Source organism: Microcaecilia unicolor, chromosome 1 (genome assembly GCF_901765095.1).
Source record: "Microcaecilia unicolor chromosome 1, aMicUni1.1, whole genome shotgun sequence".
Classification (NCBI taxonomy): Eukaryota; Metazoa; Chordata; class Amphibia; order Gymnophiona; family Siphonopidae; genus Microcaecilia; species Microcaecilia unicolor.
The window spans coordinates 600096588-600114407 of NC_044031.1; the positions used below are offsets into that span (position 1 = coordinate 600096588).

Consider the following 17820-nt stretch of genomic DNA (forward strand, 5'->3'; position numbering starts at 1 on the left):
GAAGTCTGAAAACAAGATTGATGGAGCACTGTTCCTGCCTGAAGCTTTTGAAGCAGGAGGCTCCATTAGTGACCCACTGTGAGACTGAGCATCATCTGTTTGATAATTTACGATGCACAGTACTGGAGCAATTAAGACCTTCACAAAGGAGAGGCAAGGAGATATGAGTCGTGCATTGCGTCAAGCAGAACAGAGGTGGATATTGTTTTTCAACTCGACGGAACCCGATGGACTGAACGTCCGGGTAGAGTGGTCAGCATTCTTTTCAAATACAGTGGTGGAAATAAGTATTTGATCCCTTGCTGATTTTGTAAGTTTGCCCACTGACAAAGACATGAGCAGCCCATAATTGAAGGGTAGGTTATTGGTAACAGTGAGAGATAGCACATCACAAATTAAATCCGGAAAATCACATTGTGGAAAGTATATGAATTTATTTGCATTCTGCAGAGGGAAATAAGTATTTAATCCCTCTGGCAAACAAGACCTAATACTTGGTGGCAAAACCCTTGTTGGCAAGCACAGCGGTCAGACGTCTTCTGTAGTTGATGATGAGGTTTGCACACATGTCAGGAGGAATTTTGGTCCACTCCTCTTTGCAGATCATCTCTAAATCATTAAGAGTTCTGGGCTGTCGCTTGGCAACTCGCAGCTTCAGCTCCCTCCATAAGTTTTCAATGGGATTAAGGTCTGGTGACTGGCTAGGCCACTCCATGACCCTAATGTGCTTCTTCCTGAGCCACTCCTTTGTTGCCTTGGCTGTATGTTTTGGGTCATTGTCGTGCTGGAAGACCCAGCCACGACCCATTTTTAAGGCCCTGGCGGAGGGAAGGAGGTTGTCACTCAGAATTGTACGGTACATGGCCCCATCCATTCTCCCATTGATGCGGTGAAGTAGTCCTGTGCCCTTAGCAGAGAAACACCCCCAAAACATAACATTTCCACCTCCATGCTTGACAGTGGGGACGGTGTTCTTTGGGTCATAGGCAGCATTTCTCTTCCTCCAAACACGGCGAGTTGAGTTCATGCCAAAGAGCTCAATTTTTGTCTCATCTGACCACAGCACCTTCTCCCAATCACTCTCGGCATCATCCAGGTGTTCACTGGCAAACTTCAGACGGGCCGTCACATGTGCCTTCCGGAGCAGGGGGACCTTGCGGGCACTGCAGGATTGCAATCCGTTATGTCGTAATGTGTTACCAATGGTTTTCGTGGTGACAGTGGTCCCAGCTGCCTTGAGATCATTGACAAGTTCCCCCCTTGTAGTTGTAGGCTGATTTCTAACCTTCCTCATGATCAAGGATACCCCACGAGGTGAGATTTTGCGTGGAGCCCCAGATCTTTGTCGATTGACAGTCATTTTGTACTTCTTCCATTTTCTTACTATGGCATCAACAGTTGTCTCCTTCTCGCCCAGCGTCTTACTGATGGTTTTGTAGCCCATTCCAGCCTTGTGCAGGTGTATGATCTTGTCCCTGACATCCTTAGACAGCTCCTTGCTCTTGGCCATTTTGTAGAGGTTAGAGTCTGACTGATTCACTGAGTCTGTGGACAGGTGTCTTTCATACAGGTGACCATTGCCGACAGCTGTCTGTCATGCAGGTAACGAGTTGATTTGGAGCATCTACCTGGTCTGTAGGGGCCAGATCTCTTACTGGTTGGTGGGGGATCAAATACTTATTTCCCTCTGCAGAATGCAAATAAATTCATATACTTTCCACAATGTGATTTTCCGGATTTAATTTGTGATGTGCTATCTCTCACTGTTACTAATAACCTACCCTTCAATTATGGGCTGCTCATGTCTTTGTCAGTGGGCAAACTTACAAAATCAGCAAGGGATCAAATACTTATTTCCCCCACTGTATGTTTTTAAAAAATAATTTTTGCAGACACTCGGCTTCCTTTAGGTCTTTTGGGTTAAATGGGCGGTGGTAGGTTTCCCATTTTCTGATTGGTGCTACTGTGATAGTGACATTGGAGTTAATGACCACTGTTGATTGGTGGCTCTGAACCTGAGTGGGAGGAGCGAGATCTATTTATAGAATGATGGAGGCGTCTTTTCGTCACTTGCCTGCTTGGTTTTGGATACAGCAGACGAGACACAGGATTGTAATCCTAGATGGAGCATTGAAACCCCTGATGCAGCGGAAGCGAAACAGGGATTCCCTGTTGGGTTGAAGCCGGTGATATTTTGGACAGTGAAACACTGCAGCGATTGGATTGAAGCTAAGTGATTTGTGGCTGTATCACCAGGAATGAAAAGTAGCAGTATTGAGCTGATATTCAACTGATGTAAACTGCATGAATAGAACTGAAAGTAATTGATTCTATCTACATTCTGTGCTCTATGAAGTATACATACACGTTTGTCACCTTATTAGTAGTATTGAGAAAAAGTTTGCAATATACACCTTGAGACACTAAGGAATTGTGGAGTTTTTTGAGCCAGATGATGGTGCGCCGAGCCCATGCCTTATAGTCTGTAATTTCGGGCTGGCTGGGCGGCATTACTGAGGCTTTTTTCTCCACTATTGAATGCATGGTTATGTTAAGCCTGGGGTGACAGCTGTAATATTAAATTTTAACTCCCAGACCCTCGACCATTCTTCTAATGTTTGGAGATCCCTTCTCATCGTTTCTACTCCCTCCAGGGTATCCACTCTATTGGCTGTTTTCGTGTCATCTGCAAAAAGGCAAACCTTTCCTTCCAACCCTTCAGTAATATCTCCCACAAGTATATTAAACAGAATAGGTCCCAGTACCGACCCTTGAGGAATTCCACTGCTCACCTTCCTTTCCTCTGAGCGGATTCTATTTACCACCATTCTCTGCCACCTGTTGGTCAACCAGTTTCCTATCCAGTTCACCACTTTTGGTCCTAAATTCAACCCTTTCAGCTTATTCACGAGTCTTCTGTGGGGGACCATATCAAAGGCTTTGCTGAAATCCAAGTAGATTACATCTAGCGCATGTCCTTCATCCAGTTCTTTGGTCACCCAGTCAATGAAGTCAATAAGATTCAATTGGCAGGATTTTCCTTTGGTAAAGCCATGTTGCCTCGGGTCCTGCAACCCACTGGCTTCTAGAAAGTTAACTCTCCTTTCTTTCAGCAGCGACTCCATTATTTTTCCTACCACCGACGTGAGACTTACCGGTCTGTAGTTTCCCACTTCTTCCCTGTCTCTAATTTTGTGGACGGGAATCACATCCGCTTGTCTCCAATCTCGCGGAACCTCTCCCGTCTCTAAAGATCTATTAAATAAATCTTTAAGAGGTCCCGCCAGGACCTCTCTGAGCTCCCTCAGTATCCTGGGATGTATCCCATTCGGCCCCATAGCTTTGTCCACCTTCAGATTCTCAAGCTGTTTATAAACTCTTTCTTCCATAAATGGTGCAGTATCCACTCCATTCCCAGATGTTCCCTCGGCAGCGAACCACGGACCTTCTCCAGGATTTTCCTCTGTGAACACCGAAGAAAATAATTGTTTAGCACATTCGCTTTATCTTCAACACTCTCCACATAGCCATTATCATTATCTTTCGGTCTCGCAGTTCCATTCCTATCTTTTCTCCTTTCTCCAATATATCTGAAAAAGGTCTTGTCACCGCTCTTTACATCTTTAGCCATTTTTTCTTCCGCTCATGCTTTCGCTAGCCGTATTTCCCTCTTTGCTTCTTTGAGTTTAATCCGATAATCTTTTCCGTGATCCTCTCATTGTATTCTTTTGTATTTCTTGAACAAAGCCTCTTTTGCTCTAATTTTTTCAGCTACTTGTTTGGAGAACCATATAGGCTTTCTGCTTCTCTTGTTTTTGTTTTCTTTCCTCGCATAAAGATCAGTTGCCATATTTATTGCAGCCTTTAGCTTGGACCACTGTTTTTCCACATCTACTGTGCCTTCCCATGCCAACAGCTACCGAATAAAGGATTTTTGCATATCATCTCCCAGGTTTGGAGTCGGTTTGTCACCCTCTGCTCGTGTTTACTCCTTTAGCGTTCCATGGAGGGGTGCTCCTATTTTCTGCCCTTTGGTACCCACCTTATAGAAAGTAAGCCAGGCGCTGTTTAGCAGCTTTCACTAGATTTTATGGTACCATTGAAAGTAAGTTTTTGTAGGATGCAGGGTTTTATTAGAGTCAAGCCTGATATCAAATGCTCTCTTTGTGGCTATATCAAAGCGCTATGGCTGATCATCCCTGCTGTGTGTCATTTCCTCTGGAAGACTGAACTCAGTCAGAATACAAAAGTGATCAGAGAACCTTAGTTTAAAAGAGTCTGCCAGAATCCTCATTCTTCTCTAACTACTAAAGATAGAATATATTACTCATAGGATGTAGTTATATTTCCCACTTCATAAGTAAGGCCATATTGAGGGCATCAATTTTCAGCTTGCCAAGGTATGCATATCAATTTCTTTTGAAGACAATTTTTACAGTGTTTTACCTGCATAAATCAGCTATCTTGAATACAACTACAAAGTACAGCTACATGCTTACTTTTACCTACACTTGGGAGAGGAATTCTTGGAGACAGGGCTTGGGTGAGAATTGCAGTAAAGTGTAAACTTTTGTTTTTTTCTAGTATGTGTGATTTAGTTTAAAAAAAATGTCCACAGAAAAATGAGGTACAAGAATATGCAGGTACAGTACTTTTTTCCTTTGGTAATTTTCAAAGTGAAAGTATGTGTTTACTTGCTCTTTGAAAAGTATGAGACCAATATTCAGATCGCGGGAGTTAGACTGGCTAACTCTTGCAGTTGTGCTAAAACCGGATAATCAATGCTGGGCTGTTTCCAGTGACCAGCATTGAATATCTGGTTTATTTTTGGCCGGTTTAAAGATAACCAGCTAAGTTGATATTCAGACTTAGCCGGTTATCTTTAAACTGGCCAAAGATATACCAGTTTTCACGTGGCCAAATATGGCTGCGAAACCAGCTTTTAAAATTGGTGGATAGCTGGTTATATTGGCCGATATAACTGGCTATCTGCTAGTCAATAACCTGGGATATTCAGCAGAGGATTGCCGGCTATGCCCCGCTGAATATTAGCACTTAGCCAGTTTATCGTTTATTTGTTTACTATACTGTCACTTATTGCATCAGCAAATCAGAACAGTTTACATTTAAAAAAATATACATTTAAAACACAAGAAATAAAAATTAAGAAATCCAATTGTTGAAAGGAAAGCACAAAACAAAAAACATCCACACTGAAGAAATAACTAAACAAATATGATACCATTCATACATAGTAACATAGTAACATAGTAGACGACGGCAGAAAAAGACCTGCATGGTCCATCTAGTCTGCCCAACAAGATAAACTCATATGTGCTACTTACTTCTTGTGTATACCTTACCTTGATTTTTATCTGCCATTTTCAGGACTCAGACCGTAGAAGTCTTGCCCAGAACTAGCCCCACCACCCAAACACCAGCATCCTCCCATCCATCATGCCCATTTCATATTCCATTTTCCCTTAAGACCAGTGGTACTCATACAGAGACTTCCCTTATTTGTTTATTCTGCCCAAACCCCTTCTCTTCTTGCTTTTCAGGCATACAAAAAAACCCAAAAAAATTATAATGCTGAATTATAAAGTTGAACATTCTTTATATCTGTTTGATTTTCTTTCCCCTTATCATGTCATGTTTTTGAATACACTCTGAAAAAAATATGTTTTTAAAGCTTTACGAAAGCAAGTATATGATTCTTCCATTCTAATTGCTTTTGGAAGGCAGTTCCACAGTGTAGGGGATAAAAAAAAGAAAACTGAGGCTCGCGTAGATTCCCATCTAGCCCTTAAGGGTGACGAAATTACTAATCTGTTATCTGTAACTGAACGAAGTGTACGTGTCGGTGAGTACAGTATAGTAAGATTTGCTAGATACGATGGAAGTGCTTTATGTGTCAAAATGAGGACCTTAAATTTTACTCTGACTTCAATCGGAAGCCAGTGAAGATAGTGTAAGAGAGGTGTGATCCTATCATATTTTGAGGCCCGACAAATAATATGGGCAGCCGTATTTTGCATCATTTGTAAATGTTTTAAATTGACCTTGGTGAGACCTGCATAAATGATATTACAGTAATCAAGATGTGTTATGATATAGGCATATGTTAGGGTACACATGGAAACTTTATCTATCGAATTTCTGATAGAATGCAGTTTCCATAGGTGATAAAACGATTTTTTTACTACATCAGATATTTGTTTGTTAAAAGAAAGGGCAGAGTCAATAATTACACCTACATATTTAAAAGATTGTACTGGAACTATCTGTTTATCAAATAGAGTAGGTATTAAAGATGGTATTGGCCCATGACCTGTTATCCAAGACGCTATCGTCTTATCCGGATTCAATATTAGATGATACTTTGTAAGCCAGCTAGCCACCTCATTGAGGCATTTTTGAATTGATGTCAAATTTATATTTAAAGGCTGCACTTAGTGGATAAGAAGAAAGTCATCTGCATATGAATATGAACTAATACCCAGAGACTGGATAAGTAGCGACAATGGGCTAACAAATAGATTAAACAATAGTGGTGATAGAACTGATCCTTGTGGTACCCCACAGGAAATAGAATGGGATTTTGAAATAGACTGATTTTGAACAACTTTGAATGAATGGTTACTAAGAAAAGATGAAAACCAGTTATAAATTGTACCAGAAATACTAACTTCTTTCAAATGATTGAGTAATAAACTGTGATCAATCAAGTCAAACGCCGCGGACAGATCGAGTGAAATAATGAATGCAATATAACCTTGTTCTAGTCTTGAATGTACTTCACTTAAAAGAGCAGTCAAAACTGTCTCTGTATTATGGCCTCTCCTAAAACCTGTCTCGGATGTAATGCATTTTTCAATTCTATGTAAGACTGTAACTGTACAAACACAACCGTTTCCAATATTTTGGATAGAAATGAAAGATTTGAGACTGAACTATAGTTACTTGGGGAGTAAGGATCAAGCGAAGGATTCTTAAGATTTGGCTTTACCAATGCCTCTTTAAGAACTTTCGGAACAACTCCATCTGTAAGACTTTTTGTTATTATTGAATATAGATAGTTTAAGCGCTATTTAACTGGTCAGCAGATATCTGGCCAGTTAAATGGCGCTGAATATCAGGGATATGACTAAGTTTGGGCACAGGGCTGGCTCAAGGGATTTGTGAAGCCCCATCCAGTCTTTTTCATTTGTCGCCTCTCCTTGAGAGTTCAAAGACTCCACTGGCTTATTCTTGTCCAGTGTTCAAGCCAGCTTAGTAGAAAAAAAGGTTCCCTTCAGCATGGCTGGTTCTACACTTTACCTGGGGTGTGAAAGCTGAGTCAGAGCTTCCAGGACAGCTTACAATTGTTAAGTAGCCAACTTTCCTTTCCTGCACTCAATAGAACAGAGCAGACAGAGTGAGCTGAAAATAATGGCAAAGCTAAGCATATCAAGGTTTTTCCAGCTGCTATTTTTGGGGTTCAAAAAAAAGTTAAAGAATTCCCTCCAAAACTATTGGCATATATAGTTCCTCAACAATTGCCTTTCCAGTCCCTCCTATGGGGTTGGGCTTCATGGCTGCTCTATGGTAACTTATTAGATGCGATCTTATACTGATTGTCGGACAGAGACTTCCCCTGCCTTACCTAGCATGTACAAGACAGAGGCTAACACCAGCCTTTAGTGATAACCAGGTCACATGTTTTCATATGTTTGTTTTCTGCCTGATATTATGTTATCTAATTGTAATCAAATAGAACTGTAAACGGGTAGGTTCATAAAATATTTTAAATAAAATAATATTTTGGGACAGAATCATTGTCCAGTAGCATGAGTTAAAGAAATTAAAAGTAAATTTTCCTTATGACAAATGTTCCAGTACTGATGTTGTTTTAATCATTCCCATAATAAATAAATGTGGAGGAGTATCCTAATGGTTAGTGCAGTGCGATGGGATCCTGGGGAACTTGGTTCAATTCCCGATGCGGTTCTTTGTGACCCTGGGAAAGTCACTTAAACCTCTATTACACCAGGTACAAAAAACACCTTAGATTGTGAGCTCACTAGAGACACAAAAAGTAGCAGCATATATCCTCAAATTCTATATACGGCACTAAAAATTGAGTAAAATTGGGTGTGAGTGCAATTTAATTGAGTAATGAGCCAATCAATACCAATAATTGATTGTTAGCAGCCAATTATTGATGTTAATTGGCAACAATTTGGATTTGCACATGTATCTTGCTATGCGCTATTCTATAAAGATCAATGCTTTTCCTGTAGGAAAAAAGGTACCGGCACTCATTATGAGCAGGGTCACCATCTATGGCTCTGCCCATGATAGCCACACCTACAGTAGCCATACCCCTTATACCAGCAATGGTGCATATAAACAGGTATCATTGAAAATACTATACCAGTATAGGAGAAAAAAAATAACTTGTGATTTTTTTTCATTATAAATAATTTCTGTAAGCTCTTTCAGCTCCAGTATACCCAGTGCAAAATAAGACAGCAGATGTAAATTTTGTAAATTCTCAAATTGGACATATTTTCTACCTTTGTTGTCTGGTGACTTCGTTTTTCTGATCATGTTGGTCCCAGTCTCTAATTCTGCTGCTCTCTATCAGTTCCCTTTTGCCATTTTGGTACTACAGCTTGACTGCATCCCTGCTTGCGGACCCAGTACCCTTGCACTGGTGCTTTGTTAGCACTCAAGGTTCGGTCTGATATTCAGCAGAAGATTTGTTGTCCCCTGAGGAAGGCATTTTTGCCGAAACATGGACCATATAGGGTCCTAATAAAACCTTGTTTGGAGCTCTTACTCCTGTGTTTTTATTGGCTGGTCACTTAGGTATTGACATTTCCTGTGTTGTTTCAAACAAATGAACATCCCTCAAGAATAGTTGCTGATGTGCATGAGCTTTAGAAACAGCAACAGCAACATCCTTTACTTTTCATGGACTGAAAAAAGTCTAGGATCATTATGAGAACAATAACATTCTGTTTACCTGTCAAACTGATGAATAATCTGCATCATTTTATTTATTTTATTAGGATCATGTTGCATGAAAAAGGTGTTGTGGATATCTCACTGTTAAACAGCACCATATGTGTCATGAAGCTGATTACATTTTCTTACAGATGTATATAGAGATTAAAAATGACACTAAAAGTGCCAACACAGCAATTGTCAGTTGCTTACCGGAATGCCTGGCAATCCTGGAGGACCTTGGGGACCTTGAGGACCATCTTTTCCCTGCAGAGTGACCACACATACAATGATCATCAGAGATAAGTGATAAACAGAAGGCCAACAAATTCTCGGCGCTATGAGTTAGAATAATATATGGGAGAGTCTACTGTTGAGAAGGACTGCCGGGGATGTCAAAAACAGAAGAATAACAGTGTCTGATCACAGCAGTCTTGCTAGGGCGAAAGCTACAAACCATTTAGTGTTGGGCTCTTGCTAGGATTTTCTACTGGGATAACATTGTATCCACAGGCCTGAAAATGCATTTTCAAATAGAGACACCCTCCCTCCCCCACAGTTTTCCTGGTCAGCTTCGGGAGGGGGGGGGGGGGGGAACGACACCAGTAACTTCTTTTAAGAAACTGTAAATATACCCAAGACCTAGGACTGCTGCAGACTTAACTCAGATCTCTTAATAAATGACATCGTTATTAGGAGTTGATTTACCATAAACCCTATTAGCTGAAGAGACCATGCTGAGCTACTGCTTTCTGCTGCTATTTGCAGCAATCTTGCATTAGAAAACACCTCATCTATGCTGTATTGCTTACTGGTTCTCCTGGGACTCCTGGTGGGCCTAGAGGTCCGGCTACACCATCTGCTCCCTAAAGAAGATAAATGAAAAGGAAATAATCAGTAATCTAAAACCCTATAAACCCACTAATTAACACATGCAATAACAAGGTTCAGTTCATTCATACTAATTACCAAACGGCAATAATCCACCAGTCAATCAGCTAGTCACTACTGCTTCCTGACATAAATTATTTGACATAATACCCACAGCTGTGCTAAACTTTTTGTGAACACCAAGAACAATTTTAAAGACATTTTTCTACATAAAACAAGATTTTATCTGCAGAAATGGAGTTCTTGAAAATTGCCCATCATATACATGTATATAATTATGCATGAATGGTCAATATTAGAAAGAATTCCTGAGGTTGGGGCTGGGACAGAGAGCATACTTATGCTTATATTTTTGTATATCCAGAAGTATATGTACAATTTTTCACAAGGAAATTCCCACATAAAAATTTGTAAATGAAATACAGGTGCTAAAAAATCCATCAGTAGATAAAAAATACTAAGGGCCCTGTTTACTAAGCAGCATTATAGGCACACTAACATTTTTAACGCACTTTAACCATGTATGAACGTTAACCATGTACGTGCCTACAATATCCCTATAGGTGCCTACATGGTTAACGCACATGCTAAGTGTAGGCGCGCTAAAAACACTAACACACCTTAGTAAACAGGACCCTAAATTATGAACCCAAAGATCCACTGAAAAGATTACCGTTTCTAAAAACCAAAACATTATAGATCTGCACACGTGGTTTTTGAGACCTGCCATGTTGCTGGAAACTCACTGTCTTGAGCTAAGCCAAGTATCTGCATTCTCTCATTTTATCTATCTGGCTAATCCTTACTATTGTGCTGAGATTTCTGGCTTTCTCTTCTGTTTTTGTAATTTTTTTCTGTGCTTACTCCCCCCCCTCCTCAAAAAAAATAATTCAAACTTTTGTTTTGCTCTGAACTTTGTGCACTGCTTATATTATGTTAAAAATGTTAAATCTCTGATTTTTGATTACTTCTGGTTTTGGTAGAAATTAGATATTTATCTATGGAACTCCTGTTTAATTTTATTTCCTCTTGTCCCCTCTCCCACCTTTTCCCTGTTGTTCATAGCTAAAGCAGTCACCTGGTCTAGTGGGCAGGGTCTGTTGCAAAGCAGAGGTGTAGTAAGGTGTTTTAATACAGCATTGAAGATTGGTTTCACAGTAACCACAGATCTTTGGATATTCAATGCCACTCACCAGAAATAGCCCAGTATTGAATATCTGGGGTTAGTGCTGGTGGTGGCAGCAGTAGCTAACCGCATTGCCTGCTGCCAGCTGAATATCAGGGGGGGGGGGGGGAATATACAAAACCAGATTTACTTTACCTTCTTTTATATACCTCTAAGTACATATAAGTACATAAGTAATGCCATACTGGGAAAAGACCAAGGGTCCATCGAGCCCAGCATTTTGTCCACGACAGCGGCCAATCCAGGCCAAGGGCACCTGGCAAGCTTCCCAAATGTACAAACATTCTATACATGTTATTCCTGGAATTTTGGATTTTTCCAAGTCCATTTAGTAGCTGTTTATGGACTTGTCCTTTAGGAAACCGTCCAACCCCTTTTTAAACTCTGCTAAGCTAACCGCCTTCACCACATTTTCCGGCAATGAATTCCAGAGTTTAATTACACGTTGGGTGAAGAAAACTTTTCTCCGATTTGTTTTAAATTTACTACACTGTAGTTTAATCGCATGCCCCCTAGTCCTAGTATTTTCTAAAAGAAGGATATTAGTTTACCTTCTCTTTTCGCTTTACAAAACTTCATTAGCTTATTCTAGGCTTTTCTTTTTACCTCCACTTCAAAAGGGGGAAACAAGTTATACTGTTTGGGGCGGATATTCAGCCAGCTGTGGGTAGCGCAGTTAAAGTGGAAAGTTTGCCAAGACTCATCAAGCCTACTGACCATTATCCTATGCTACTCATCCATGTTGGCACAAATAATACTGCTAGGTATCCTACTGAACATTTCAAACATGACTTCATAGCTCTAGGACAGAGTGTGAAGCAGTTAGGTGCACAGTCAGTGTTGTCGTTGATCCTTCCTGTTGAGGGTAAAGGCCCAATGAAAGAAGCTTGCATCCTGGAGCAGAACGTGTGGCTGCATGAATTGTGCCAATGTGAGCACTTCGGTTTCCTAGACCATGGGATGATTTTCCAAGAGCTACTGAGCAGAGATGGTGTCCATCTATCAAAGAGGGGACAAAGTGTCTTCCGTAACAGATTGGCTAATGTACTAAAGAGGATTTTAAACTAATCACTGGGGATAGGTGAGAAAAGCCTCAAAAATCATTAATAACCCTCAGGAATGTAAAATATAAAATACCTTTATAGAAATGGAAAAAAAGGGTAATATCTGGAGAGTTTTGTATGCCAATGCCCATAGTATGGAAAACAAACTTCTAGATCTAGAGGCTGTAATGGTAGAAGTCGACTTGGATTTAGTGGCAGTCATGGTTCACACAGTTATACCAGGCTATAAGCTCTTCAGAAAGGACACAGTAAGAAAAAAGGGCAGAAGAGTGGTATTATATGTTAAGAATAATATTAAAGTGACAATTGCAAGGCATATAGGGTAAGGAAGCATTGTGGGTTAATATGGAAATAGGGAATGGAAAATGTATTTAAACATTGCTGTGATATACAGGCCTCCTTCAGTCAGAAGAAATAGACAGACATTTAATTGAAGACATTCACAAGTTAGCTATGAAAGGGGAAACACTACTGATGAATTTAATATGCCAGACCTTGATTGGGGTATCCCTGCTGCGGGGTCATCTAGAAGCAAGGGGATCTTGGATTCTCTACAGGAAGAATTGTTCCAGCAATTGGTAATGAAACCCATGCGGGCTGGAGGTATTCTAGACCTGGTGCTTACAAATGGGGAGAGTGTTTCTGATGTTACGGTGGGTGACCATTTGACATCTAGTGATCACCGAATGGTGTGGGTCAATATTAAGACACAGGAGGAGAGGGCTTATTAAAGAATGAAGGTTCTAGACTTTAAAAACAAACCTAACTTTGTCAAGATGGGGGAATATCTCAAGGAAGAGTTAGTTGGATGGTAACAGCAGTGGGTAAAACTGAAAGGAGTATTTTAAAGGCAACAAACCTTTATGTTAGAAAAGTATATAAAAGTAAGAGGAAAAGAAGGCCACTTTGGTTCTCAAATGTAGTAGCTGAAAAGGTAATGGAAAAAAGGTTCACCTTCATAAATTACAAGAGGAAGATAGGCAAAAATATCTAGAAAAGCTAAGAGAAGCTGGAAAATCTGTCAGGATAGCAAAGATGCAAACGGAAGAAAAGAGAGCTAATATGGTAAAATTGGGGGACAAGACATTTTTTAGATATGTAAGTGAGAGGAGGAAGTGCCAAAATGGCATTGTGAGGCTCAAGGATAAAGGAGGAGGATATGTAACAGCTGATAAGAATAACAATTATTTCTGTTCTGTATTCATGGATGAAAGGCCAGGGGTAGGACTGCAGAAAACAACTGCCAGGAATGGATGTGTGGTAGACCAGGAATGATTCTCAGAAGACTGTGTGTTGTGAGAAATTAGTTAAACTAAAAAGAGACAAAGCGATGGGGTCTGATCATTCAATGCTTCCTTAGAATCTGGTCCCAGTAAAGGACTGGGAAAGGGCAGATGTGGTCTCTCTGCACAAGAACAGAAGGAAGAGGCTGGGAATTACAGGTCTGTTAGTCTGACCTCAGTGTTGAGTAAACCAATGGAAATGCTTCTACAGCAGGAGGATTGTGAGGTTTCTAGAGTCAAATGGACTGCAGGACCCAAGGCAGCATGACTTCACTAGAAGCAGGTCTTGTCAGACAAATCTGATTGATTTCTTTGACTTCATGACCAAACAGTTGGATATGGGAGGGGCACTAGATGTAGTGTACTTGGATTTTAGCAAAGCCTTTGACATGGTTCCACATAGGCGAGTGATAAATAAACTGAGTGCCCTTATATGGGCCCTAAAGTGACTGACTGGGTTAAAAACTGGTTAAATGCAAGGAGACATAGGGTAGTGGCATTAATGTACAGGAGATGAGTCTTTTTCAAAAGAAGGAAAACTCTGGAATGAGAGGGCACAGATGAAGTTAAGAGGTTACAGGCTCAGGAGTAATCTAAGGAAATACTTTTTCATGGGAAGGGTGCTGGACACATGGAATAGCCTCCCGGTGGAGATGGTGAAGACAAGGACTGTGTCTGAATTTAAGAAAGCATAGCACAGACACATGGGAGGGAAAAGAGGAGATAGTGGTTGCTGAGAATGGGCAGACTGGATGGGCCATTTGGTTCTTATCTGCCATCATGTTTCTATGTGCAGCAAAGTGTATTATCATACATCCAGGTGCAGTTAGCCATTTTAAATAACATGTTTAATGTTGTAAGCTTTCAATCATCAACTACCAAACAACATAGTGAAAAAAACAGGCAACTTACAGCAAAATAAATTTTTAATGAATCAAACAAGTTATATAAACATCAACAGTTTTATTTATCTTAGGTCATTGATCAAATCTGATATACACATGTTGGTAGTGCAGTCAGTCCAATAACAGAATTGTTGTTATTGATAACTGAAACTGGATGAAATCTATCGTTTTCAATTTTATTTAACTAAGTTTTTTGTTAAGATGATTGTGTACAAACATTCCCTGATATAGTCCATTATGAGCACAACATGGCCTTTCCAAGTAGATGTGTCTAGTTGCATTGCCAGCATGTGTACTTCAAATTTGATGAAATAACTTGCAATAATTAGAAGTGGTAGTGTCTATATTACTTGTGTGATACCATTAAATATGTATTTTACAATCATTTGGGTGTTTTTAAGTGAGTTGTTTTCTGGCATAAGATGACTTAAAGGTTATACTTCTACATTTTTTATAGTGGCTATGTGTATATATGCAATTGTAAATAGGTGGCAATTCTACGAATTAGTGCCAAGATTTAGGCATTCCAATGCCAAATGCTTAGCGACAATTCTATAACGGCATCTTGGCACTAATATTCTGTAACAGAATACTAACATAAATTGGCATTGGTGCACCTAAAGTTAGGCGCCAACTGTTACACCAAGTCAATGACAATTGTAATTGTTGGCACTTAAGTGTGCCCTAAAGTGCATGTAACTTATAGTATTCCATAAGTTACATGCACTTCATGTCATGACATGTGCATGACTCACCCTACTCCACCCATGTTTGTGCCCTAAAAGGAGAAATCATCCTGGTGAAGCTGGAAGTAATCCTGTAGCCAGGGCCAGCTCACCAGGGGATGCAATATCCTCTCGCTCCGAGGATGTGTCTTCAGGAGCTTCTGCTCAGAAGGGAAGGGTTAGGATGGCTGTTGTAGTTGGCGATTTGTGAGGATCGCCTGGTCACATGCCTGCCTGGTGTGAAGGTGGCGGACCTCACATGTCACCTAGATAGGATTTTAGATAGTGCTGGGGAGGAGCTAGCTGTCTTAGTACATGTGGGTACAAATGACATAGGAAAATGTGGGAGGCAGGTTCTGGAAGTAAAATTTAGGCTCTTAGGTAGGCAGGGAGGATGGTTTTAGATTTGTAAGCAACTGGGCAACATTCTGGGGAAGGGGGAACCTTTTCCAGAATGATGGGCTCCACCTTAACCAGGGTGGGACCAGACTCTGGCACCGGCATTTAAAAAGGAGATAGAGCAGCTTTTAAACTAGAAACTGGGGGAAGACAGACAGACATTCAAAAGCGCATGGTTTGGAACAAGGTATCTTTCAAAGATATCACCAAAATAGGGAAGCAGAGGCGTAGCCAGGTTTTGATCTCAGGGGGAGCAGACTTTTATAAAATAGGCGCTGGCTGGTGTCAGCTAGACAGCACTGTATGTGTTGTTGCTCAGGTGCTATGGTGGGCCATGATTAATACAGGCTGTCTCTGTTGCGTCCTGCCTACAAGGAAAACAATAAGTTACATCAGGAGGCAGGACGCAGAAGAGGTCCCTGGACTGGCCAGAGCAGGCAACCTGTCTTCTTAACCACAAAGTAAAAATATTCAAATCGTGACCATCACCTCAGGAATAGCACACACATTCCTTCCACTGCTAGACACCTTGTTTAAATCAAATGGGCTTTTGTTTGTGAGGTGACTCTACAGGATTTGAAGAACACTAGTCCTGAGCATTTGTATTTTGGGTGACACAGTAAGAGACAGTATGTCTGTGAGAGAGAGAGAGAGAGAGAGAGAGAGAGAGAGAGAGAGAGAGAGTGTGTCTGAGAGACAGAGAGAGTGTGTGTGTGTGAGAGAGAGAGAATGTGTGTGTGAGAGAGAGAATGTGTGTGTAAGAGAGAGTGTGTGTGAGAGAGTGTGTGTGTGTGTGAGAGAGAAGTGTGTGAGACAGAGAGAGAGAGTGTGTGTGTGAGCAAGACAGAGTGTGTGTGTGAGCAAGACAGAGAGTGTGTGTGTTTGAGAGAGAGACCGAGTGTGTGTGTGAGAGAGAGACAGAGTGTGAATGTGAGAGAGACAGAGTGTGTGTATGTGTGTCAGAGCGAGAGTGAGTGTGTGTGAGAGAGAGAGAGAGAGAGAGTGAGAGACTGAGTATGAAAGAGAGAGAGATAGAGAGTGTGAAAGAGAGAAAGTGTGGTGAGAGAGAGAGACAGAGTGTGTGTGTGTGTGTGAGACAGAGAGAGAGAGAGAGTGAGTGTGTGTGTGACAGAGACAATGTGTTAGAGAGTATGTTTGCAAGAGAGATAGAGTGTGTGTGAGAGATAGAGACAGTGTGTGAGAGAGAGTGTGTGTGTGAGAGACAGACTTTGTGTGAGTGTGTGAGAGGGACACACACAGACAGACTCTGTGTGTGTCTCTGCGTGAGAGAGAGAGAGAGAGAGAGTGTGTGACAGTGATTGCACTGTCTGTGTGTTTTGTATCCTTTTCTTTTTTAGATATTATCCTGTTTTTTCTGTTAAATATAAATTTATGTGCTGTGTTGTGCGCTGGGTACCTCGCGGTTCCGTGTCTGCCTAACGTCAGCTCAGCTTGCCTCCAGCTTTCCCTTCCCTCTCACTGTTCCGCCCTCTGTCATCATAAAGTCTTTTTGCAAGTGCAGGACAGTGCAGGACATGTAGTGTTGTAGGTTGTTGTCCTTCGCCTCTCAGTCTCGCGCCATTGCTTACTGCGTTCACCCGTTTCCCACCACCCTGCTGCCTAAATTGTACCTTGGGGTTCCATCGCTGTCTGCCTCTCTGTTTTCGTAACATCCCCTAATGTCAGTTCAGCTTGCCTCCAGCGTTCCCTTCCCTCTCACTGTTCCACCCTCTGACATCATTACGTTTTGACACGAGGGCAGGGCAGGGCAGTGAGGGGAAACGGAACACTGGAGGCTGGCTGACATAATTTGATGTTATGAACCCAGGCAGCCAGACAGCAATGGAACGTTGGAGATGCAAATTATTATATAGGATGTTGAATTTAATACTATGTAAGTTGCGCTGTTGCCTATTACTAATAAAAATATTTAAAACTAAGTGAAGGGACATTAACAGGGTAAAATGAAACCCACATAGCAATACTTACAGGTGGACCTGGATTACCAGGTTGCCCCATAAAACCAGGAATTCCAGGGTGACCCTAATGAAAAAAAAAGTACAAATGTCATTAGATTTGGTTCAATGACATCAAGAAGTCATTTTGAGGAAATGCCAACTTCTTCATTTCTCCCATGTTTTCATTTTTAAAGACTCATGCAATAGGGGACCAATTTTTAAATGGGTTCTCAGTACAAGAAACACAGTTACTTTTGTAGAATCTCTCTCCCCCCCCCCCCCCCCCTCAAAGTGCAGGAAACGTATGAGCACTATCAAGTAAAGGTGTGTTTTACATATTATATACAGGTACTTATTTTGTACCTGGGGCATTGGAGGGTTATGTGACTTGCCCAGGGTCAGAAGGAGCTACAGTTGG

At 41.0% G+C, this 17820-nt stretch overlaps 1 protein-coding gene across 1 annotated transcript in view; it reads right to left on the bottom strand.

Moving 5' to 3' along the window:
- The window catches only part of COL22A1 (collagen type XXII alpha 1 chain), a 743309-nt gene that overhangs the window by 84620 nt on the left and 640869 nt on the right, over positions 1-17820 (bottom strand). The window contains exons 48-50 of the mRNA XM_030219538.1: positions 17434-17487; positions 9804-9857; positions 9205-9258 (exon numbers count right to left, since the gene is read on the bottom strand). Of these exons, the coding sequence (XP_030075398.1) occupies positions 9205-9258; positions 9804-9857; positions 17434-17487 (162 nt within the window). The remainder of the gene's footprint in view (positions 1-9204; positions 9259-9803; positions 9858-17433; positions 17488-17820) is intronic.